We start from the raw sequence: 25,251 nt of genomic DNA on the forward strand, positions 1-25,251 counted from the left end.
TTTGTTAAACTTTTCTAAATAAAGCTTGGGTGTATAATGATTAGATAGATTATCCCGCAAATGAATTGGGGATCTCCCTGGGGAAGATGGTAAGCACTTCCATGCACGCTAGATGGGAGGAATCTAAAATTAGCAAATTTATTCTTAAGTATCTAATATGTACGTTGTTATTATATGTAATTAGAGATAATACATTGACTGATAAAACTATCTTTTTTATAATCTATTTACAACTATGTATACTTTACAAACGATTGTTTTTTAAGCACATAAAAACTTCAGTTCTCTGGATAAATTATACGTTGTAACATTGGATCATTACTACGTACTGTGTGCCAAAACTATCACAGATACAGCACACGCTTATTACAACTCTTAGCTACACTCTTTAATACACACGCAGTCACCCATTCACACACTCAATCATTCACAATATACTTGATGTTGATGATCTTATAAGACTTGTGTTTATTAGTTGTAACACTAAACGTTTGTCAAAAAACTGTTTTAAATAGGTAACCACGGAATAATTGTTTTATCCACACTATTGTTAGCTTTTTAATCATATAAACCCTGCTAATTTTAGTTAAAGAAATATAGTCATGCTATTAAGGTAAGAGCGCATGTGTCACAGTTGTTCAGTTTACTTACTCTGTGCTTTTACGGAACTGACGTCATAGTCAGCCCGGTGGGGATCGTGTCGAAGCAGGGAAATGGATATAAAAACAAGCTGCACTTGCGCACCCGGGTTAATTACTATAATTTTAAAGTGAATATTGAATCAGTGAAGAAAAGTGTAAACAAAAGTGCCCAACTGATGTAATTCCATATACTACCGACATCAAGTTAACACTACTTAGTGTGACTAGCAGTATATAAATATTGCCACAACCTATTTATCATGAATAAAGGATTTAATGTTATTATTTTTTATTATCCTAAGAAAAGCTAGTTTCCTCATGTTCCCGTATGGCAAAGGCAAGACAGCCAGACATTCCTGTAGGGCTCCTCAAATCCTTCGCTGTGTCATCGGCGGCGTATATAAATATAATTTTTGGTCTGCCGATGTCTCTATTGCGCGCTATATAGCCTGCCTACCTCCATAAAATTATTGTGTGCCGAATATATCGATGTAAAGCTTATCAACTTACTTTTATCTCTCAATAATGAGGTAAAGTGTTATCCAAAATATACAATATCGTTATAGGGGAATCAAATTGAATTTCGTTTATTTTCTTGAGGTAAAAAAATATTATTCTTTATTTATGTGTGTAAAAGGTAAAGATATTCCTGTACGATTATAATTGGACGCACTTTGTTTGAATTTTGTTTTTTCTGAGATAATGAAGAGGTTTTTGATATCGTATAAGAAGCCACCAGTGCATGGCATGTCTTTTTTATTTCAAGTATGTTTGTGTGTTTCTGTGTAAGCTCTTTTTTACTTGGTGATATTTTGTGGGAACAGTTATTCATTGAAATGTGTTTTAGGTAATAAAGCAGTGTGGCTTCAGCATGCGACTCTCATCCCTGAGCTTCGATCCTCGGCAATCGATTCGAAAATATCGTGAGGAAACCGGCTTGCCCTAGTCACCACCGAAACAGATGATAGCGTGTGACAGGCACAGCAGTATTATCTACTTGCCTATTAGATGGAAAAATGATCATAAAACAGATATCTGTTTCCTGAAATCATCTGAATCCTGAAATCTGATACCTTAAATGGTTGTTGCGTACCTATCATACTACTTCGCAGTTATTAAACTATTATAATATAAATTTAGACATAGACACGATTCTGACAACGAGCTTTATTGTTTACGATCGTCATATATACTTTGTAATGTTTTAGAACTGTGTCAAAGAACAACCTAATAGATATATGATGACTTTTGAGTTTTTCTGTGGAGAAAGTATGGTTTAGTCTTCCTACAAGCTAAATGAAGTATCTTCGACAAGTCTAACCACTGACTGGCAGGCCCAATGGCTGTTTATATTATTATGTAGCTTGTGTTTAAAAGGGTTAAGGTTTTAATGGTGAAATTAATTTGAAATTGAGTTTAGTTTTGTAGCCTATTCGAGCAAGTAATCGAACCTTTCCTTATTATAAGTGTATATTCAATTAGATTTTCGGTCTTGAATGAATGTCGAAAAAATCAAAGTAATAATAATAATAAATAATCTTTATTTCTTCTCTTACATACAATGGTATTGTGATTAAACTAAGATGATAACATTTGAAAGTGTATGTGAGAGACTCTCTGTAACAGGAGACCTGAGTGTCAGGTAGCCAGCTTCTCCACTACCGGACGGAACACGTACAATCAGGTCATTATCATAAGATACAATAGAAGAAAATTATAAAGTAATAACCAATTCCAGAAAGGAAATAAACAATACAAGAGGTACAGAAAAGTGGTGCAAAAATCTACTAAACTGGTGCCCAAGGTACAGCAAACGAAAAAGAGGAAGACAACTTAGAAGGTGGGTAGACAGCACAGGAGGCACCACATAGCAGAGAGTGGCAAAGTGGAGAGAGGCAGGGCGGGATTTTGAGGAGGCCTTTGCCAATAATATAAATCCAGATACACTAGAAGAGGATTGAAATGTGTTTAAATGTAAATGTATCTGAATTAAAGGCTATCATTATAATTCAATTAGATTACATTCAATTATTTTTAAGCATTAATGGCAAGGATTTTTTAGCTTGATTTAAGTTGCGGCCTGACTTTCACGTTCGTCTATTGATGACATATACGAATTTCATTACAATGTTATTGGTCTAAAGGTACAGATGAGTGTGAAATAATCCAAAGGGTATATTATTCAATAAATTAAAGGCCGGCCCTTAATCATTCCCAATGTTTAAAATTAGCTAAATTTTCCAAATTCCGTCTGCCAAACCAATCTGGAAGTTCAGCCAGCCCTCATTCGATTTTTTTGCTATTATAACAGATTATCCGGAGTTGGATATATTCGTTCGTGGAATGATTAACAAAGTGATAAATAATTATTTGTAGAAACTTAAAACAAATTTATAGTCAAAAGTTTGGTCCCTGTGGCAGCATTTTCGCGCTTTATTGCGATACTTATTCGTTGAGGAAAGTACCAGCTCTGGGGTCACCGGCACTATCGATCAGGCACCAACTTAAAGCTTTAGTTAGCACCAAGCACTTGGCCCGTTGAACAGAACAGTACTACAAAGAGAAAAAACTCAAAGTTCGAGGAAAGTCTCTTACATTTGAGCCGTTTATTATTTACCGCCTGCTTCAATCGAGCTTCCATCGAGGACACAAGTAGACATTTTAAAATACAAGTCAAATTTTAAACTCACCTCCGAAGCGAGCTGATTTGCGCGTTCTATGTTTAAAGATTCAATTGCTTGGTTTTGATCTGTATCAAAATAATAAATAAAATAAATATAAATAAAAGATATAATATAATAAATAATAAGATAAGAAGCAAGGTACTTTGCATCTTTGAATTGTGATTATCTGTGAATTAGCGTAATATACGCTGTGTTAATCACGGAATTTAACAGTAGACGACACCGTAAGAAGTGCAAGTCGATGCAATTTAAACGACTGAGTAAAATAGAGCTTAATAGTTTAAACAAGTAATTTATTGTGCCTATAAATAACGTTGAGCTGTCGGAGATACGTTGGAGAACAAAATTCTTTATAAAGTGCAATATAGTCGAAAGGACGTGCATCCAATACATCACTATCACTTTGTTAAGTGGTTTATGCACATAATGTATATTACGACGGTTAATTTCAAGGAGAAAATGTAACCAATTCCAGAAAGAAAATAATACGATTGAAAATTTTTTTGCAATATGTATCTGAACGGTCGTACCTCAGAGAATATCTATAACCAGGAGTCAATCTGTATAAAACTATGTTCGTGTATATCTCTTCTTTAACTAGATTAGTTAAATAAATAGCGATTTCAACAAACCTCTCTGTATTATTATATTTCGTTCAGAGGATATAGGTCAAGTTTCATAAGAAAAGAGATGTCTAATTGTGTTTTGTGGGATTAAGCGTGGGAAACTTGCAAATCCTTTTCTTTGTGAAAGAATATTCGTATGTATCATAGATATATTTTTATAAGCTGTATTAGAATTTATTTGTTCATATAGTATATGTGAATAACAGTTTTAACCCCATTATTTTCAATTAGATTCAATTGTATATTGTATATTAGGCAGCAATCCTTGCCATTTAGTCATTAGTAGAGATGTAGTACCAATTGAAAATCTAAAATATAAAATTAGATCATTTACATATCATACTTTGTGTATAGAGAAAATGGACAGGGGTCCACAATCGTTTTTGGAACTAAACGCAAGCGCACACCACGAATTAATTTTTTCAGTGATATTTTGTTAATATTACTACCGACATTTATACTAACTTATTATTACAACGCTTGGTTACACTCAAAAATTACAATAACATGAATAAGGATTGGAATCTAAGAAAGAAAAAAGTTACTGAATTTGTTTCAATTTTCTATTTACACATTATTTAATATTACGTAGGTTAAAAATATTATAAATACTGTATATTTGTGTGTTCGATATATGCATGTGTGTGTAGTCTATGTTAATATGTAACAGTTATAAATATAATACAAATTTTATACCATCGTTGCATATTCTGTATTTGCGTGATGTTCCCACGAGAATGTAAGTGCGTGCTCCTATTTCACCATGCCTCCTGATGATAGAGGACAAATCTTTTTTTATTTATTTTATTTTCATTAAAATCTTAAGATGTCATGTGGGACATGGTGTAATGGTTGCAGCTCCAGGAAAACTTAGTAGCAGAGATTTTATTGCCAGTTCATTTCATCAGCATTTCAGATACATTTCTTTTTTTGACGTTCATAAGTGTACATTGTGTTACCTATATGAATTAATAGATCAGGTAAGCCTTTTAAAATAAAAACATTATTGTAAAAGAAATATATACATTTACGTAAGTTTAATGAGTTTTGTACTCATAGTGGGATTTACATAATTGGTAAATCGTTCTATTTAGCTTTTAAATGATCTAAAGGGTCACGTTTTACATGTTTTAGCTTTGAACCCACTGTGTTAGGTGGACTGAATTTGTAGGCTAACATAGAAATTATTTATATTAAAGGATTTGATTTGATTAATCAATATTATTGCCTTTGAGAGAGATTCAACGATTATAGCGGTCTTAATTTTTCGATACTATTTTCCTAGTACGATTTGTCTTTAGCCTCAAAATAGACTACAGTGTCGGCGATAACCCAGCGAGCATGGGGTCTGATAACAGGAAAAAGTCGCTGGGGACCAAATCTGGAGAGAAAAGATGATAAGTAGTAGTAATTTAAAGCATTGGAATATTGCCTCCTATCTTCTGGATAAAAGAGCATTTTTTTTTTCTCCAAATGGGGCCTTAATCTAGCATATTTAAGATATTAAAAAGTTACTATTATTAAGAGTCATTAAAGAACTGGATATAGCACTACATTTATAGTTGCTCACCAATGGAATTTCTGTCTATGTGCGTATTTAACATTCAACAGGTGAAGGAAAACATCGTGAGGAAACCGGCTTGCCTTAGGCTCAAAAAGTCGATGGCTTCTGTCATACAAAGGAGGCTGATGACCTTGCCTATTAGATTAGACAAATCATCATGAAACAGATACAATCGTAATATTTATATATATTATCGTGATTTAATTGTAGATTATAGTTATAATAATTGGTTGAAATAGAAAAGTACCATAGTATAGAATTCCTTTTTAAAAAAATACACCAATGCGACTACAACCTTTTTAGGTCTGGGCCTCAGATTTCTGTATGTGTTTCATGATAATTTTTTTTAAATCGAATAAGCAAGTAGGTGATCAGCCTTCTGTGCCTGACGTACGCCGTCGACTCTTTGGTCTAATGCAAACCGGCTTCCCCACGATGTTTTCCTTCGTTCCCGTTCGTTCGAGCTAATGTTAAATGCGCACATAGAAAGAAAATCCATTGGTGCACAGCCGGGGATCGAACCTACGACCTAAGGGATGAGAGTCGCATGCTGAAGCCACTAGGCCAACTAGCTGTTTCTCGTAGCTTCATCAAATGATGTCAAAAGTTATCTGATGGCAATGTTCTATATAATAACTATAAGGTGAGACTAAAAAAAGCTTTAAAAATGAGGTATCATGGAACCTACCCAACGAGAGAAACGTAAGCTCTCAATAAGGTTTAGTTTTTAACGTTCTCGGCGGATTAGGGCATTCAACCAACCAAACAAATATTAGCATAAATAACTAATTAAATAATCTTTAGGTTAATTAGGTATTTAATATGTAAATTTACAAAAGCAATTGCTTTTTGGGACCTACGGCGGCTACGTTTATAGTTTTAAAAGCCACACACGCATGTTGTGGAAAATAAACAACAACAAACTTTCGAAACTCAGAGTTTGTTTTAACCGTATCAAAGTTTACGAAATAATTTGTTAATTTATTGAAAGGCTTTGGCTTACACTTGAACTTAAATTAAGTATATATGTTCCTCAGTTTCTAATTATATGTACAAAAAACGAACAAATTAGCCAAGTACTTTCTTGGTTTGAGCTCTTTTCAGATAAAACATGATTCTCGGGAGACAATACCGAATTGGGTAAAAACCTTTTTGTGATCTTCATAATATGTTCTGTCGCCATGCACAAACACAATGCTCGTACCAAATCTTCTTCCATCCCAATGAGCCATAGGAAAGCTTTATATTTCGGCGTATGTGATTTCATTTATTCATTCACAAAAGTTCAAATCAGTACAACTAATTTATACTAAAAATAATAAATTTAATATGCGAACACATAAATATGTCGATAGTGTCAAAGCCATGATTCAGTAAGCGCAAAGTCTTTGTTGACGGGGATCTGTGCAACAGACTTGTAGCCTTGGGTATTTTAAGACTAGTGTTTCGATTTATAACCTCATCAATGAGTAGTATATATGACCGTAGGAAAACGGCTAAGACTCTGTGTTAAGTGCTAACACCCATGGACACTTAAAATACCACGAAAGCTAGAGGCGTAACCAGAGGAGTTGTGAGAAATTTATACAATATTGAAGTCTTCAATACATTTGTGCAGTATAAAAATATTAAGATACTTTAACAAATTAATAAACGAACCCTTGTCATAAACTTATCCCAAAACGCTTAATTAACTTTAAAATATATATTTACGTAACATTTTCATTATCGGTACCGTCTTTGTACAAGTTACAATATTATTTTTTAATTTATCACAGGAAATCGAATCTAGACAATTTGTTTCGGTATTAAATCTTTCCAGCTATGGATATGGAAAATTAAATTCCCAGTACAAACGGTTCCCTGCGGTTTCATCCAATGCCTTCCTAATGGGAGGCGGCCATTCCAGGACTTTTTTGTCTCATCGGCCACCCGTTATTCGGGCAATCTGAAAACTCTTTTATATATTTACGTTTCAATCGGCCAGTCGTGTTGATGACGACTCCTGGACACAATTGGTATCGACCACGTGCCTATGGAGATATTCAGATTCACCGCTTTAATTTATAATTATTGTAACAAATACTATTTGATACATTTAAGTAATATGAATGGAAAAAACACCAGTGGTCTACAACGCCAATTATCTAGCTAGTACTAAGTAGCTATATAATTAAAGTAGTAAGTACTATGTGGAAGGAACGAAACCTCTATTTTACAAGCACTGAAACAAATTAATACCGAAGTTAATTACAGTGCAGATGTGGATATTGTTTGAGTGTTATCGACATTCATCAATTCCATTTAATTAACTACAATATGCGACACTTTATTGTTCAAATTTACGAAGGACAGCGGTTAGGCGGTGATTAAGTTCTTAATCCTGAGGTCATGTGTTTGAACCCTGGCTGGAACCATTGGATTTCTTACAGGTGTTTATTTAATACTAGCTAGTAGGGAAGACACTGTGTAGAAACCAGTATGAGATCCAAAAGAGACTGATGCTCAAACTAAACATCTATTTGCCACAAACTCTCTCTTTAAAAATTAGTGCTTTAATTTCGTCAAAATATCATGTTATATTGAAGTACATTTTTACAATTGCGTTGAATAAATCATGATTGGGATATTTTTCGGCACAATACGATTGTTTAATCAAACTCAACTTCGCATATACATGCGATGGGTATGGTTTCGAAAAGAAATGTAATAAATTGTTGTTCTATTTGTATATTTAGGTCACACTTATATATACCTACATTTTTCTTTTCTAACAATACGGCAATTCTTCGTTTTCGCTATGAAGTAATTTTTAATATACTGGCAGGTCCGGAGCTCCTCCTCCGCTCTCCTTTTCAATACAGAAAGAGTTCTTATTTAATTTAAATACATTAATCTCTCTACACACAAGTTAACTTAAAACTAACAACGAAAATTATTTAAAATATTTATTGTTAAATTCATAGTCGAAAATTAGCATAAAATATGTTCTATAGTCCGCGAATCGTACTAAAAGATATAATAGAACTGAACTGGTTTTGAAAATGCTTTATCTTTTCAGGAATCTCTTGAGGAGATCAGGAAGCATCTTTTTTTAACAATTTAATTAAAATGTATAGGAAAACTATAGTATAGTACAGTCAAGTAGAAAATGAATAAACTTATGTTAACGATTAATCCGTGTACAAGAAATGTATGTTAATTGCCATTAAAATTCGTAAAAGTGTGTAAACTTAACAAAGGCCTGAAAATCCAGTATGTTTCAATAAATGTTCAATTTGTATGGAGTCAGGCAAAGAACGGTCTTAAGCATCTATAGTAATCAAGTTCTGAGAGCGGAAAGTTGTCGTACTTTCTTACGACCGTCAATTCAAACTTCAGCCCCAAACGAACTTCCAGCAAATTACTTGACGAACGTAACATTTTCTCATATCTTAGTTTAATTATGGCTTATCCTATAAGACTAATATAAATACGCAGATAATATCTTTGCCATACCGATATTATATAGATTAAATATTTGTATGTTTACTCTATAATATAATACCGAATAAACTCAAAATCAATCGAACCGATTACAAATACTTTCCCCATTGTATTGCTACATTATCCCTGATCAACATAGAGTATCTAATACTGGCGAGGCTGGGAGAGGCCTCTAGAGTTGATAATAATTTATTTGCAAGAATATGGTACAAAAATATTATAGTGGTACAATGTAAACTTCGCATATACTGCCACATATAAGGACGTGAAAATCTAGAATTTGAAAAAGAAGTTACATATTCCATTACATAAATCACTATAGTCAATTCTTACATTATTTAATCACAACATCATCACATTATTAAAATATATTATAACGTTATCAAATTATTATTAATTATGTTTCACCCAAATAAATAAATCAATGGAGGTACAACCTTTTTCAGTCTAGGCCTCAGGTTTCTGTACCTGTTTTGTGATCATTTTTTAACCGAATAGGCAAGTATGTGATCAGCCTTCTGTGCCTGATGCACGCCGTCGACTTTTTGGGTCTAGGGCAAGCCGGTATCCTCACGATGTTTTCCTTCACCGCTCGAGCTTGTTAAATGATTATTAATAGAACAATAAATTTATTTCAAATTAGTATTAAGTCGATTATTAAAAACTCTAGTCTGAATGGTAAATTATTATAAACCTTTATTGCCGTGCAAAAGTTGTTTTTCCAGATAAATGTTTGGCATAAACAATACCTCCCCATGTCTACTTCGGCAGTTATCCATTTTCGTTGACTTAAAGATATTGATGTTATTGTGAACGTAACCTATTTACGTTCACGTTCACCTTACAGTTTAGGTTTCAGTGGAAATAATAATACTAGCGAGTGGCAGAATGTTTTTATACATCGTTTATTAAGATGAATTGCTTAAACATGTTGTGTGATGGCGAAACACTTGGCGTTTAATAGGAAGCACGTAGTTCTTGTCAGTTCTACTCAATCGATTTGAGAAATCTCAGAAAGTATTTGCTATGTTTGTGTAAAAGTAATAATTAACTTGTTTTCATATGCCTAGTAAATTGACAGATTTTTAACCGAACGCCAGTTATGTAGCCTAACATTAGTTAAGTTACATGTATTCAGAAGCGTAAACGAAATGTAAGCAATCGTCGTAAACTTGAAGGTTTCTGTGATGTTTGCAGAGCATTTACCAGCAGAGCACAAAAAATAGAGTTCTGGCAGCAAACACAATTAGTTCTATAGTTCCTGATAGTGTTCAGTAAGAGTTCTGCACTTTTAAGTCCAGATTTTTTTATCTTTAAATGTTCTACCAGATTTCCGATCATTGCTTATCGATTCGATAAATAAGCTCTAATTAAAACAACTGATTCAATTGTTTCTTATCATTTAAATCCAAAAATCTAAAGGTTTACTTTTAAAAAAATTAAGCAGACTGAGAGAGAACAAAATAATGAGCATTTTCGAACTTTTTAATAAATTTAAAATAAAACATGTTGTACTAACATGGGAACTTCCACGGATTCTATTAGATCTATTAGATGTCTAGTCAACACAACCAAAGCCTAGGCCAGATCTCTTCCCTTTCTCTTAGCAGAGCTATGCTCTAGAGGTATGCCTCTATGACGAAAATTGGCAATTTTTTCACTTATTTAAGAAAAATTAACGACTTGAAGCCAAAATGAGCCCTTTAGCTTTTCCCACACTCATAAATTGTACACATTCTTGTTTCCGATAATGTCTGAAAAGATCACAGAGAAGACACTTATCTAGGAGCGTCACTTAGATTTAAGAAACCTCAACTTGCCTTAAGTTAGTTTTTGTTAGCGTCTTAACCTCACATTCCTAATTTTATGTTAGTTATAAGCTCTTATTTTCCACGATCGTAGCTAGTTGACACCCAACTTCAAAGTGTTTCACTTAACATATATATGAACATATCTACAGCAACCTACAACTGAAATTATCACGCTTTTTAGATTTTTTATTATTTTTTAAAACAACATACTATGTACTATAGCAAGATGCACAGACAAAGGGTGGACTATATGAAAAGAACCAAAAGGAAGAAGAAGAAGAAGATATATAAACGTTAGCGGGAAGTGAATGATGAATGAAAGCCACGGATAGAGTTATTTGGAAATAGCTGGAGCCTTTAACCGTGAAGGGGTTCCGATGGTACTCAAGGAAGTTAGGTCATCGAGTAACAAGAAAAAAAAATGTATGTAACAAATCTAAACTGTATATTCAACGTTTGAAAATAATCGGCCTTTTTTATTGTTACTATACTTGTGACATATCCATTGAACTCCTTTTACCCCTGATGCAACAGCATTATAAAAGGAAGCGGACAACACAGATCGATAGCGACAACAGACACCCCGGTCATGGCCCCAACATCGGCTGCGCGCAGCGAGTAGAATCCATGTCACTCGTGCGCTGCAGCCCCCCCGTACCGCCCCGCAGGTCGCGAACAAACACATCACCTGAAATGGGCATTTACCCCTAACGGGTCTAAATACGCCCTTCGTGAGGGAGGATGTAACGATACCAAAGTCTGTACATCGATAGCTTTGATCGGATACCTCACATGAGACCGGTCAAATCTTTTAATTAGTAATAAGTCAAGAAAACTCTTTTTAAATGGATTGAAGCTATGTATTATTTTTTCCGACGTTTCGCGTGACTTTCAACACCTTTTGTCTTCAGTCACTGTGACCGCGCACGCTGTAAAGCACGCGAAACGTCAGAAACTTTAAAATTTTAAATTATGTAAATAATTATGAGTTTTTAATAATACATAGCTTCCATCCGTTTAAAAAGTGTTTTCTTAACGTGTAAAGCTATGTTAACAAAAGACAATACTAGTAATAATATAGATTATTGATCGTGTACCTCATATCGGGCCGATTCAATTGTCATATTTAATTAAGTTCCATAATTGTAATAGTTATATTAATTTAATGTAAATATGTTTTCGCCTTTTTTGGGAGTCACGGCGGGCCCTCCCCCTTTAATTACTAAGCATAACCTAATACAATATCGACAACCAGAATAATGGTTTCAACGAGTCTTTAAAAGTCTTAATTGTATTGTAACACTCGTTACAAATAAAGAAAACAAAAGACCTTTTTCGGTTTTTATTTAATTTTAAGTCGCAAATTTGATTTCAATTTTTAAATAACAGTTTGAACAATTTTCTAGTCGTAGCAACTACGATTGGTAGTCAGTTGTTTTTGATGAGGTTACTATTTTTATACCTAATAAATACAACTATAACTGTGATCTTATCCGACATTGGCCCAGTATGCAACTCTCTTGCCTGAGGTCATAGGTTCGGACCTCGGGTGTGGACCAATAAACTTTTCTTTGTAAGTGAATCCGCCTGATACCTAGTACTTACCTTAAAAACATATATTGAAATGTCAGAGTAAGAGCGAGTATTGTAGCACAACTTGCTTTTTAAAAGCTATTTGAAGATATTAAATTGTTAAATTTATATCTCAAATTTGTTCTATTAAGAGCGTCTTTTCGCAGTAATTATTGATAGACAACTAAATGCTGGCATCACCTACCTCAAAGGTTTCTACGTGTTTCAATATTAAATGCATATGTTATCTTTTGGAATGTCAATCAGCTGGGATTGGAAATTGCATTGTCTCAGGTTTTATGTTATTTTAAATTTCTTTTTATACAAGGCCCACTGGTAATCAGTGTTGCTGGTGACAATTTACAGATAATTGGCGCCTATTATTGATTGTATTGATGTCTTTTTATATATGAATTATTAATATAAACATTTACTAGTTCTTATAACCTAATTTTCAATATACAGAGACGGTAAGAGTGTTTAATTTGCGTTTGGTTTCACAGTGATTTATACAATGTTCATATATTGATCCAGTCACATGCACTTGAAATACTAGCATCGCTATTAAATCATATTAATTGGCACATACAACGGTTTTCGTACCTCAGTTCAGGTTGCTTTATATATCGTCTATCGTACAATCAATCACCTCATGATATGGCAACATCATGAACAATTTTAGTTAACCATACTTCTCTCTTTAATCGGTAGCTCATGTCTGAGCGTGGTGGTCAGCAGGGAATCATCTTGAGCGGCATTCTGTTTCCAACGGTTTCTCTCTTATTAAAGTGTAAAGGTTTGACGATGATGAGTCACTTGATCGGTCCATTTGGATGATGAACGGCAACTTTATCTTTTGCCTTCTATGTTACCAACCAAGATAAGTTTCTCCAAGTTCTCATCGCGTCTCTGCATAGTATGGCCGAGGTTAGATACGATTCGCTGTATATGGCAGACAGGCGAGCCCGTGTTTGGAGACCCAACTGGGTCTGGATCGTTGTAGCCATATTAAACCAGCGTCTAATATAAGCTAGGGCATGTATTAGTTTAGCAGAAATATAATCGTTTTAAGAACTACGATTCATCATTATTTACTAGATGACCCAGAGAAATTCGTTTCACCTCGTTTATCAAAACGATCTTATATTTGTGTCATTTATTTTAAACATAACAAAGAGATCGGACCTCATATTATAGCTATGAAACACAAATTGTGAAGGCACGAATAAATATATAACAACCAAGTGGCAGTTATTTATTTATAATAGACGAAAAACAAAGCAGCAACAAAAAGCAAAATTCACACATTATTAAGCAACAGGCAGGCAGCGTTATCGCTAACAAGCGATTTCTTCCCGGCAACCTTAGTATGGAAAATAAAAAATAAACATATTCAGAGGGTAGTACAAGAATGGCATCAATAACTAACAAAAAATAACAACTAACTATAACTAAAATTAAGGAAATTCTAAAAATAAATAAATCATATTAATAAATAAATATAAAAGCTAGAAGCAAGATGATACAGAACTCAGCTTAGTACCGCGCACATACAACGACCAATATTTAAGACTTGTTTATTAAGAATATCCATAATGCAATATCACCGGCATCATTAGCATATACACACCTTCACGTACATATCTTCACTTTAACACCATCACACATCACAGCCAAATTTGATATAACTTAGTTAAATGTACTGAATAATTATTATTGTTTTTTCCCTTTTATTTGAACAGTTTTGTAAATAATATGTATTCCATCTTTGGCTATATTTTTAGTGTGCGTTAAATAATGATCAATCGTTAAATAATATATTAATAGAAATAATAAAAAGAAAAGAGAAAAGATATACGAGCATGTCATACAGAAAAATAAATATTTTAATTTTTGCTTGTACATATGATATCACTGAAATGATTTAGTTAACATTATCACCGTCAACAAATCTACGCACGGCATAACGGCTCCTATGGTATTTTTGTTCACGTTCCACCGTCCATAACATACCCTTCATTATTTGAGACATGTTATACAGAACTTTAACATATAAAATTGAAAAAGCAAGTGACGCGGAGACCTCGTGAGTATCCTACAGTTTGAAGTGAACAATGGAAGATCAAAGATCCACATTTCCTTTACAGCACTTGAAACGGTTTAAAGTACTACTACAATCACGTAAAAGGGCTCAAGGAGAGAGATCGATATTTTTGACTTACTCCACAATAATGACGCGATCAAATGTATATTTAAACAGAAATTATTATTTGACAATTTAAGAAAATAACCGCCGGCGCTTGGAAGCATCAGAGATGCTATTGTCCCATGCTTCGTATAAGCTGGATCCAAAAGTTCTCTAACGAGAAAGTTCTGGAACAAGTTGGAATGTCCCGAAGACTTATGCAGAACAATAAACAAAGGAATGCCACGTGTTGCGTCACAACCGCCACCACTTCCGACCGCAAGTGGATAGGTATTGAGGGTTCCGATACGCTTCAAGAGACTGACGGTGAACCTCCACTAAAGGAGAGGCACTATAACAAGAATACAATTAAAACAAACTTTTCCATATGGAATTGTTTATGACTCGATTTTTTGAGTACTATTCTATATTTCGTGTTTATCAGTTAATTAAATGAGAGCGTTTCTAAATGTATTTAACCTATCACTTTTGGAAACTTTATGTTATGAAAAAAATTTATGTTCATCATCTTTCAATTGAAACATTGTGATTTATATTAACTAAACCATCAAATTGTTGATTTATTTGAGTAAGATTGCAAAAATTAATAATTGTATTGACTATTTCCTGTCATTTGAATGAGCGATCGAGCCGCCATCTTGTCGAGGCGCCAAATTGTCTTTACCTCACTCTGCTCCAGGTCATTTCTGATTTATTCCAATTTGTATCGTGGTAGGAAGCAGACATATCACTTCCAAGTTAAACAGTGAATATATTTCTTTATTACGGATACTGTGTGTGTATAATTTCCGTGCCCTAACAAGAATTACAACAGGTTATGGGCCCAGTGTGCGCAAAAATATCATTGTGAAATATATTCTGAAATTAAATAATACCCGTCGCCAGTGAGATTGTAAAAATGGATTTAAAATTAAAACGTAATATAAAACCGTTTGACGGCGAGAAATACAGCGTTTGGAAATTTAGAATACGAGCCTTATTGAGTGAAATAAATGTGTTGAAAGTGATTGAGAGTGACCCAATTATCAGAGATAGCTCATGGGAAAAAAGTAACCGAATCGCAAAAAGTATAATCGTTGAATATTTATCCGATTCATACCTTGGATTTGCGAAAGAAGACATTACGGCGAAAGATATAATACATAGTTTGGACGCCTTATATGAACGTAAAAGTATTGCTACCCAATTAGCCTTAAGGAAAAAGTTGTTGGTCTTGAAATTACAAAGTGATGTTAGTTTGATAAAACATTTTTCTCTGTTTGATGATTTAATCACGGAATTACTCGCGGCTGGCGCTAAACTCGAAGAAACCGACAAAGTCGCCCACTTACTTTTAACCCTACCCGCAACATATGACGGTGTTATAACTGCCATTGAAACTTTATCGGAAGATAATTTGACTTTAGCATTTGTTAAAACAAGACTCCTTGACCATGAGGTCAAATTAAAGAACGAATATAATGACACAAGTGTTAAAGTACTGCAAGTTTCTACTGAAAATAAGGGTCAGTTTAGAAAAAGAAAATTTGAAAATCATACACCCAATAACTATTTTCAAAGGGATCATAAAGCAAAAAAGAAGTCAAATTTTATAAAATGTTTTCATTGTGGCCGGAAAGGACATGTGAAAAATGACTGTTATTATTTTAAGCGAATAAATCATAAAAAAACTACGGATAGGCCGAGAACAGTGCAGACAGTTGAAGTTGATATTAATCAGCCATCCACATCATCAGCTGACGCGTCTGGTTTTGCTTTCATGGCTGGTGACTACAATTCGGGTGCAACCGCAAGCCAAATAACATTTTTATTGGACTCAGGAGCATCTGACCATATTATAAACAGGGAAGATTTGTTTAGTTATTTGATTGATTTGCCTATTCCTATAAAAATTTCAGTTGCTAAAAGCGGTGAATATATTTTAGCTAAGAAAAAAGGAACACTACATGTCAGCAGCAATATGGGTGTTCGAGGAACGCTAGAAGACGTTCTTTTCTGCCCCGAGGCGCCCTACAACTTGCTATCTGTTTCGAAGTTGCAACAGGCTGGAGCTACTGTCATATTTGATCACAGAGGTACCCGCATATGTAAGCAAGGTAAAACAATTATGAGAGGTAAGTCAGTTAATAATTTAATTACTTTAGATTTTGAAGTATATTTAAATGTGAGCTGCCCTGTTTCCCAGGCATGTAATGTTACATGTAATAATTACGATTTATGGCATCAGCGCCTAGGGCACATAAGTAAAAATAAGTTTTTGCAATTAAAAAATGATAAAATGATTTTTGACATTAATTTAATTGACAAAGTGATAACAAATGATAATTTATGCGAATCTTGTATTTATGGGAAACAGAGTAGGCTACCATTTAATCACAGCAAAGACAAAAGTTATATTGAACGACCGTTATATATTGTCCACACCGACGTTTGTGGTCCTATCACTCCTTCAACAATAAATAACAAAAACTATTTTGTTTTGTTTGTTGACCAATATATTCACTACTGTGTTGTGTATCTATTAACACATAAATCAGATGTGTTCTCTGTTTTCAAAGATTTTGTGTCAAAAAGCGAAGCGAAGTTTAATTTAAAACTAGTTTATTTATATTGCGATAACGGTGGAGAATATTTATCTACTGAAATGAAAAAATATTGTGTTGAAAAAGGAATAACTTATCATTTAACTATTCCAAGAATGCCACAATTAAATGGTGTTTCGGAGCGAATGGTGAGAACTATAACTGAGAAAGCTCGTTGTATGATAAATGGTGCAAATTTTTCAAAATTATTTTGGGGTGAAGCTGTTTTAACTGCTGTGTATTTGATTAATTTAACCCCGACAAATGCTTTAAAATTATCCAAAACACCATTTGAAATGTGGCATAACAAAAAACCACAAATAAAATATTTAAAAGTTTTTGGTTCAACAGTTTATGTGCATGATAAGTTACATAAGACAAAATTCGATGTTAAGTCATGGAAAGGTATTCTTGTGGGATACGAACCAAACGGTTATAAAGTTTGGAATCCTGAATGCGAAAAATTTATTACTGTCAGAGATGTCATAGTAGATGAGACAAATTTTCTTCAATCCAGGCCTGCGTTGCGACCTGAAGAGAATATAGTAAATTCTCATGATAATGTTAACATTGACAACATTTCAAAGTCAATGAAGTCTCAAAATACTGACAGATATAAATCAGATACCTGTAAATCTGATGATTATGAAGTTCCTCAGAAAATTCGCAAAACTAACCATGACATCGTCGAATTTGAACAACCAAATGCACATTCTGATGATCTTTCAGTGGTCGTAAATAATGAGGACACAACAAGTTGTATTGAACCACGTAGGAGTGATAGGCTTAAAAGTCGTCCCCCTATTTCTTATAAAGAAATCGATGATAACCTTATGTGTGCTAGTTCAATTTTGTGTAAAATACCAAATTCATTTCAAGAGATTAAAGCACGAGACGATAGAGCTCATTGGGAAGGTGCAATTAAAGAAGAATTAAATTCTCTATTTTTAAATAAAACATGGACTTTAGTACCACGGCCAGATAACAAAAATATTATAGATTGCAAATGGATTTTTAATATAAAAAAATGATGAATTCGGAAAGCCTTTACGCTATAAAGCTAGACTCATTGCTAGGGGTTTTAGCCAGGAATATCTCATAGACTATAATGAGACTTTTGCACCTGTTGCAAGAATAGCTAGTTTTAGATTTATTATTGCTTTTGCTAATCAATATAATTTACTTGTACATCACATGGACGTAAAAACTGCATTTCTTAATGGGGTACTACAGGAAGAAATATATATGAAAGTTCCAGAAGGGGTGTCTTGCAAAAATGGTTATGTGTGTAAATTAAATAAAGCATTATATGGGCTAAAGCAAGCCGCTAGATGCTGGTTTGAAATTTTTGAACAGTCTCTTAGGCGGGAGGGTTTTCAGAATTCATCAGTAGATAGATGTATTTATATACTAAATAAAGGAGATATACAGAAAAATATATATGTGGTACTTTATGTTGATGATTTGATAATAGTGAGTGCTAATGTAAATACAATAAACAGTTTTAAAATATATTTAATGAGTAAATTTAAAATGACAGATTTACATGAAATTAAATTATTTCTTGGAATTAAAATAACTCGTTGCGATGATATGATAATGCTAGATCAAAGTGCTTATATTAAAACAGTTTTAAATAAATTTTGCATGCAGGATTGCAAACCTGCAACTACTCCTATGGATAGTAAACTCAATTATGAAGCACTAAACTCAGAAGAAAATTACACTACTCCATGTCGCAATTTAATTGGTTGTCTAATGTATATAATGTTATGTACTCGACCTGACTTAAGCACTAGCGTTAATATATTAAGTAGGTACACAAATAAAAATAATAAAGAATTGTGGCAATGCCTCAAAAGAGTGCTTAGATATTTAAAAGGCACAACTGATTTTAAATTATGTTATAAAAGGTGTGAATATAATAACATCTTAACTGGGTATGTGGACTCCGATTGGGGAGGTAATGATGTAAATGATAAAAAGAGTACAACCGGGTATATATTTAAATTGTTTGAACATTGTTCAATAACCTGGACAACAAAGAAACAATTGTCAGTAGCAGCCTCCTCCACAGAGGCTGAGTATATGGCCTTATATGAAGCCGTTAGAGAGGCTTTATGGCTTAAATCTTTGGCAAGGAGTATTCATATTGATATATCCACTCCTATTGTTATATATGAAGACAATAACAGCTGTATAAGCATAGCAAATAATCCGACTAATCATAAGCGGACAAAACATATAGATATTAAATATCATTTTTCTAGGGAACAAATAGAGAAAAATGTAATAAAGCTAAATTACATTCCCACAGGTCAACAACTTGCAGATGCGTTAACAAAACCATTACCAGCGGTTACGTTTCATGAAATGAGGAGAAACATGGGTTTACAATAATAATATTTAATGAGTTGGCTACTATTTGTTATTAATTTAATTATTCTGTTATACTCATTGTGTTCTAATAATTATATCTAATGTATATAATGTATCGAATTTAAGATGATGAAATGATCTGATAAGGTTTTTCTGGGTTTTCCCTTATCCGAGCAACAAATGTTGGATCATTATTTTTGTATGTTCCCAGACTCGCTTGGAAGTTATATAGTTCTGTTTAGGCATTTGATTTGTACAAGAATTAATTTTTGAGGGGGCGTGTTGATTTATTTGAGTAAGATTGCAAAAATTAATAATTGTATTGACTATTTCCTGTCATTTGAATGAGCGATCGAGCCGCCATCTTGTCGAGGCGCCAAATTGTCTTTACCTCACTCTGCTCCAGGTCATTTCTGATTTTTTCCAATTTGTATCGTGGTAGGAAGCAGACATATCACTTCCAAGTTAAACAGTGAATATATTTCTTTATTACGGATACTGTGTGTGTATAATTTCCGTGCCCTAACAAGAATTACAACACAAATGATGTGTTTACGTGGATAAAAAAATAATTTAATAATTAATGATGCGATAATTTGGTGATTTAATATGTAATGCAAAATTTAACAAAATTATCTAACACTAAGCACGATAATGACTGTAAATAGGCGCACAAAAGCACAAACACGTATATACCATCTGTATCGTGCAAATTAAGGATTATTATTATTTTATCTCGAGCAACGTTCAGTTTAATCATGTGGAAAGAAAGGCTAAATTAGCCTCTTTGGAGCTTGGTATTCTTAGCAGACCGCGACAGTACATCACTCCGGGCCCATTAACGTCACGTCACTTGGCTGACAACTCTCTAAGCGCAAATCCGGCTCTACATAGAGTACTGGACAAGAACTTCCAACTACCAGATCCTTCCTTTGATCGAATCCAGAATGGTTCGAGTCGTTGACGTTTTTGTTCTGTTGGGTAGGCTGGATCCCTTGACGTTACGCGTAGATGTAAGCTACCTTTGCATTTTCTATCGCATATATTATGGGGTATGGTCCGAAGTAAAATAAAGTCCGAAAAACTCGTCTGAACTAATGCGGTAGAAGATGCAGCGTGACCCCAACGCTAAGGGGACTAATATCATTTTAATAACATTTTACGTTCCTTCGATCTGTCATTGAAATTAATACTATTATTAAATTTTTATCTATGTAAATTAAGACGCCAAAATTATTTTTATATTTAAATTAGATGGAAGAACAAATTGGGTTTGATAAAGTTTTAGAACTAAAAATTTTGATGATTTTATAGCTCTAAACCTAACTAAGAACAAAAGAAAACTATAAATAGAACGACGAAAATTAAATGACAATAACGTCTACATATAGCTTCGTTTTAGATTCTCTCTCCCTTTGGCGAAAGCAGGAATAGAATTTAAAAATAGTACATTATTGGTTTTGCCGGCTGAATATGTAAACACTAGTCGTATTGATAGATTCATCAATCACTTTTTCTTTATTGCATACCATGCATTTTGCGACAAAAGAAGATCGACAATAATTGAATGAAATCACCCTGTGATAGATGTGCATTGTTTGTTTATACTCACAAGACTGGCTTGGTTTAAGTAACTATGTATTTTTAATATTCTGTATTATCCATTATAATGAAATAGCCATTATTAAGCCGTCATTTTGTTCATGTGTTCTTTGATTTACTTTATCAGTTCAAGTGTATTAGCACTTTCCACTAATTAAAATTAAATATTATTAATAACAATGTAATTATTTTGAATACCATGTAAACTGTTACGCGCGGGTACCACAACTGGACAAGACACCAGGGTACGGACAGATAACACTTCGCAGGTCATCTCGCTGTGAGCGGGGCTGGACCGAGTCCCGCGAATCTACCAGAAGCCCATCATAACGGATGAACCAAGTCAACGATTGAGACGAGTCAAACCCGACGCTCCTCGTCACTCCAAGGGCTCTACGCCCGCCCTAATGTCGTCCTGTATCCTGTAAGCTACGAACAATCACCTCTGCCCAAACTGGCTGATGTCCACCCCAAAAAAGGAGAGGATAAACAAGAGTAAATAATTCATTAACAAAGTCTTAAGTATCTCTTCTCGCGGACTTCCATGGGACCTTCAAGAGTTAGCACTCATTTAACTAAAGTATTCTTTAGTCTTTTGTCTCTGAGACTAATTGTGTTTATACTTTATGAAAAAAAGACAAATAATTAACATAGTGTTAAGTATTCAGTTAGACGGATTTATTTTTTATAATATAAAAATCATCTAAAGAAAAAGCAATCGTTATTTGTTATTTAAAAAATGGGTTTTAGGTATTTATCCGTATATGTTTTACTATTAATATCTGCAATCAACGAGCTATCAGTATCGAGAAGTTTTTTTTTCATCTACGTTTTATCAAGAGATCGACGGATTTAAATAAATTTTAATAGTCGTACACCTGGTAGAATTCTTAGTGCGAAATTTCAACACACAGGGGTTGGTAAATGGCCAATTTAGCATTCTATAAGCGAAATGAATACATGTATATGGAAAAATCGTGAAAACCGGCATGCCTTAGAGTAAAAGTCGATGGTGGGCGGGACACATAAGGCCGATCACGTACTTGTATGAAAGAAACACAAGCACTGCTGGATTTTCATTATTACATACACGTAAAAGTACGTGGTAAGCATAGAGAAAAAATAAAAAAACACTGCACTAAATAAATAACTTGCATGAATCGTAGTGAAATATTGAACAATTCAAACAGATTGAACTTTACTGATAACTTAGTTTCCGAAATTCTTGTTTCTAAGATAATTGAATCTTTCAGTTAACATAATTGAGATAGATTATTCAAATTACTTATTATCATGAAATCTTATTAATTGGTAAAGTTAAATTCTAAAGTACTAAAAGTGTAATTCGTAATTAATGACTAAGTAAAAACATTGTTACTTTTTGAAGTTATACTTGTTTTGGCGCTTTAGAGAAAAATTTTGAGAGTAAATTTTATGATGAGCGCACACACCGTCACAAAAAACCGACACCCACACACCGTCACAAAAAACCGACACCCGTACACCGTCACAAAAAACCGACACCCGGAAGTTAGCATAGTCAGCATTTTAAATGAATTTTTTTTTTAAATTATATAGAAATATTTTTTTGTAATATTTAAATAAACTTTGTTTAACTAGATAATGCGTTATAATAAAATTTTCAATGTATTAAATACCTTTTTTTCTATTGTTAATGTCGTTTTTTCTACAACCGTAGAAGGCGAAAGATAAAAAATTTAATAAGATTTTTAACTCCTTACGCCAAAGAAGTATAACTTCCAACGCGTGTACATAAGTACATGTTTTAGTTTTTGTAACCCCGATTGTTTTGAACGAATTATGATTCCTGTATGTCAAAATGCAATTAGTTTTGTCTTTGAATTTAATGTAAATTGTAAATCTTTTGACAAGAAAAAGAATGCTATTTTTTGTACCTTTAATGCTGGCAGAATTACCTCTGAGTTTACCAGTAGGTACTATATACCAGGCTCCAAAGCCCAAGAGTATAAAGGAAACAAAGTTGAAGGAAAGACTCTTAAGCTTGAGCCGTTTTTTTATGTTCCATTTGGTCTGCGGCTGTGCTGTGTAATGGATGTCATGTAATTTAATAATTTTCAGTTCATTTTGGTGTCAGTTAAAGTTTTTTATATAATTTATTTATTAAAATACACTCATGTATACCTAACATGAGTAATTGATATTATGACATTTAATATTTTTGATTGGGATAGTTTTGTATTAATGAATTTCAAATTTGCTTATATATACGCTTATGGGTTTCGCATATCTGCTATCTTTATTTATGTTAGTTTTACTTCCAAACACCGCATAAAATTACGACAGTTACTTATTAAATTATCTTATAGAATGGATAAACATGTGTGAAAATAACATGAGGGCTTAAGACGGCTCAACGCAAACCGTGCAGCTTCCTCAGCAGTAGCCCGCGATTTTGCAGGACACAACACGAGGCGACTTTTTGTATCGAAGAAGTCCCAGAAATTAATAATAGTATATAATTAAAACAGCACGGTGTCTAAAGGTGTCGGCGAAAGGTCTCCATGGAGCTGCTGAAAATGTCTACCGAGTCATTTTTCATCACAGCTTTATTGTAAATCCGACACAATCTGTTGACTGATCTGATTATGTCTGTTTCATTAATCAGCTAAATTTATAAGCAGGTATAAGCTTCCTCACTATGTATATTCTCTATAAAAGTAAGTCGTAATTACCAACGTAGAACAAAAGAGCTATATGCACTCTGCACAGCCCAGTTTTCGATTTCAGAAATATTTTTTGATTATAAATATTTCGTGTCTAGATTTAGATACCTATAGATATATGTTCAAGCACTTTTACAATAATGGAAAAGTGCCAAAAATGTTTCAATCGCGGAAAATTGAGATGACACAATATTTATTTTAAACGTTTTTCGTAATAGCCATTTACTTTTGTTACGAGATAACATATTTTAATTATGGCTTGTTTTGTATATTAGTAAGAAAGGGTTTTAGAAATATATGAATAAATCTGGATGGTGAAAGTAACGTAAGTCACTGAGCATTTTATGTTAAAGATTACGCCAACATCAAAATTACATGAAATATGTACTTGCCTAAAATACATTATGATAACAACGGCGTTTCCTGAAAAGCCCACAACAGCCATGGTTACATATAACCCTCCAAGGAGATATTGCATGCCAGGTTCCGGTGGTCCAAATTTCAGCCAATGAGGATTGATGAGGAGCAAGTAGTCATCAGTAAATAGGTACCGTCGCCAAAGAGCCAAAGGCCACCTCCTCTTGAATGTTACCAAAATATCAGAACTGCTTTGCAGCTCGCCTCGAGCCACAGGTGTGCTTTTCACATCCAATACGTACTCGTAGTCCATTGCTCTCCGCTTAATTCTTATCTTTAACTCATCAAACATACTCGTCAATCGCTTACGTTTTTTCCAAAGTTTAAAGTTTTCGACGTATCGCACGAGATTGTTGCAGTAGACTTTGCTAAGAACACTTTTCTTTACACATTTGATGTCCAGTTCATTCGTCACCAAATTATCACATGGCACTATTATCGGGATTAGTATTAGGATTATTTTTGTTATTTGCATCATGATTTAAATGAAACGTCCGCCCGCGCGCGCTCGTAATCGCGGAGTGAGCTTTCAGCTTCCATAGCAAAGCTTTTGTTCACACTCTGTTACTGTTTAAACTTATTATTCTTAAGCGATAATAAATAAGGCTTAGGATTTTATTTAACACGATATAAAAATTGAATTCAAGCAGAATATTTGGTTTAAATAAATATAAACAAGTCTGAATATGTTGACTAATTTATTATAACAAATATGGTAGTGCTTTTATTTGGATAGATTTATTTAAACAGGATATATCGACACAAAATTCTCATGCACACCAGTAAACAAAGGAAGTAATAAAACTTGCAATAGGAATGAGAATTAGTATGCATTGAGCTTTCGTCAATAAAGCTTTTATGTTTCACGGAGGTTAGAAACAACTTTTGTACAGAAAACCCGTATTAAACGAAATTTTGTTCTATTCAACAATAAACTTCACGCTTAAAAACATTGCATACAAATGTATATTATTTC

The 25,251-nt window shown here is 33.5% G+C and overlaps 1 protein-coding gene across 1 annotated transcript in view; it reads right to left on the reverse strand.

The window, feature by feature from the left end:
- Window positions 1–24,780, reverse strand: part of LOC123708153 (opsin, ultraviolet-sensitive-like) — a 37,061-nt gene extending 12,281 nt beyond the window's left edge. Inside the window, exon 1 of the mRNA XM_045658695.1 lies at window positions 24,251–24,780. Within this exon, the coding sequence (XP_045514651.1) occupies window positions 24,251–24,753 (503 nt within the window). The 5' untranslated portion in view covers window positions 24,754–24,780. The remainder of the gene's footprint in view (window positions 1–24,250) is intronic.
- Window positions 24,781–25,251: the final 471 nt, after the last annotated feature.

This window comes from Pieris brassicae, chromosome 1, assembly GCF_905147105.1.
Source record: "Pieris brassicae chromosome 1, ilPieBrab1.1, whole genome shotgun sequence".
In the NCBI taxonomy this organism is placed as follows: domain Eukaryota; kingdom Metazoa; phylum Arthropoda; class Insecta; order Lepidoptera; family Pieridae; genus Pieris; species Pieris brassicae.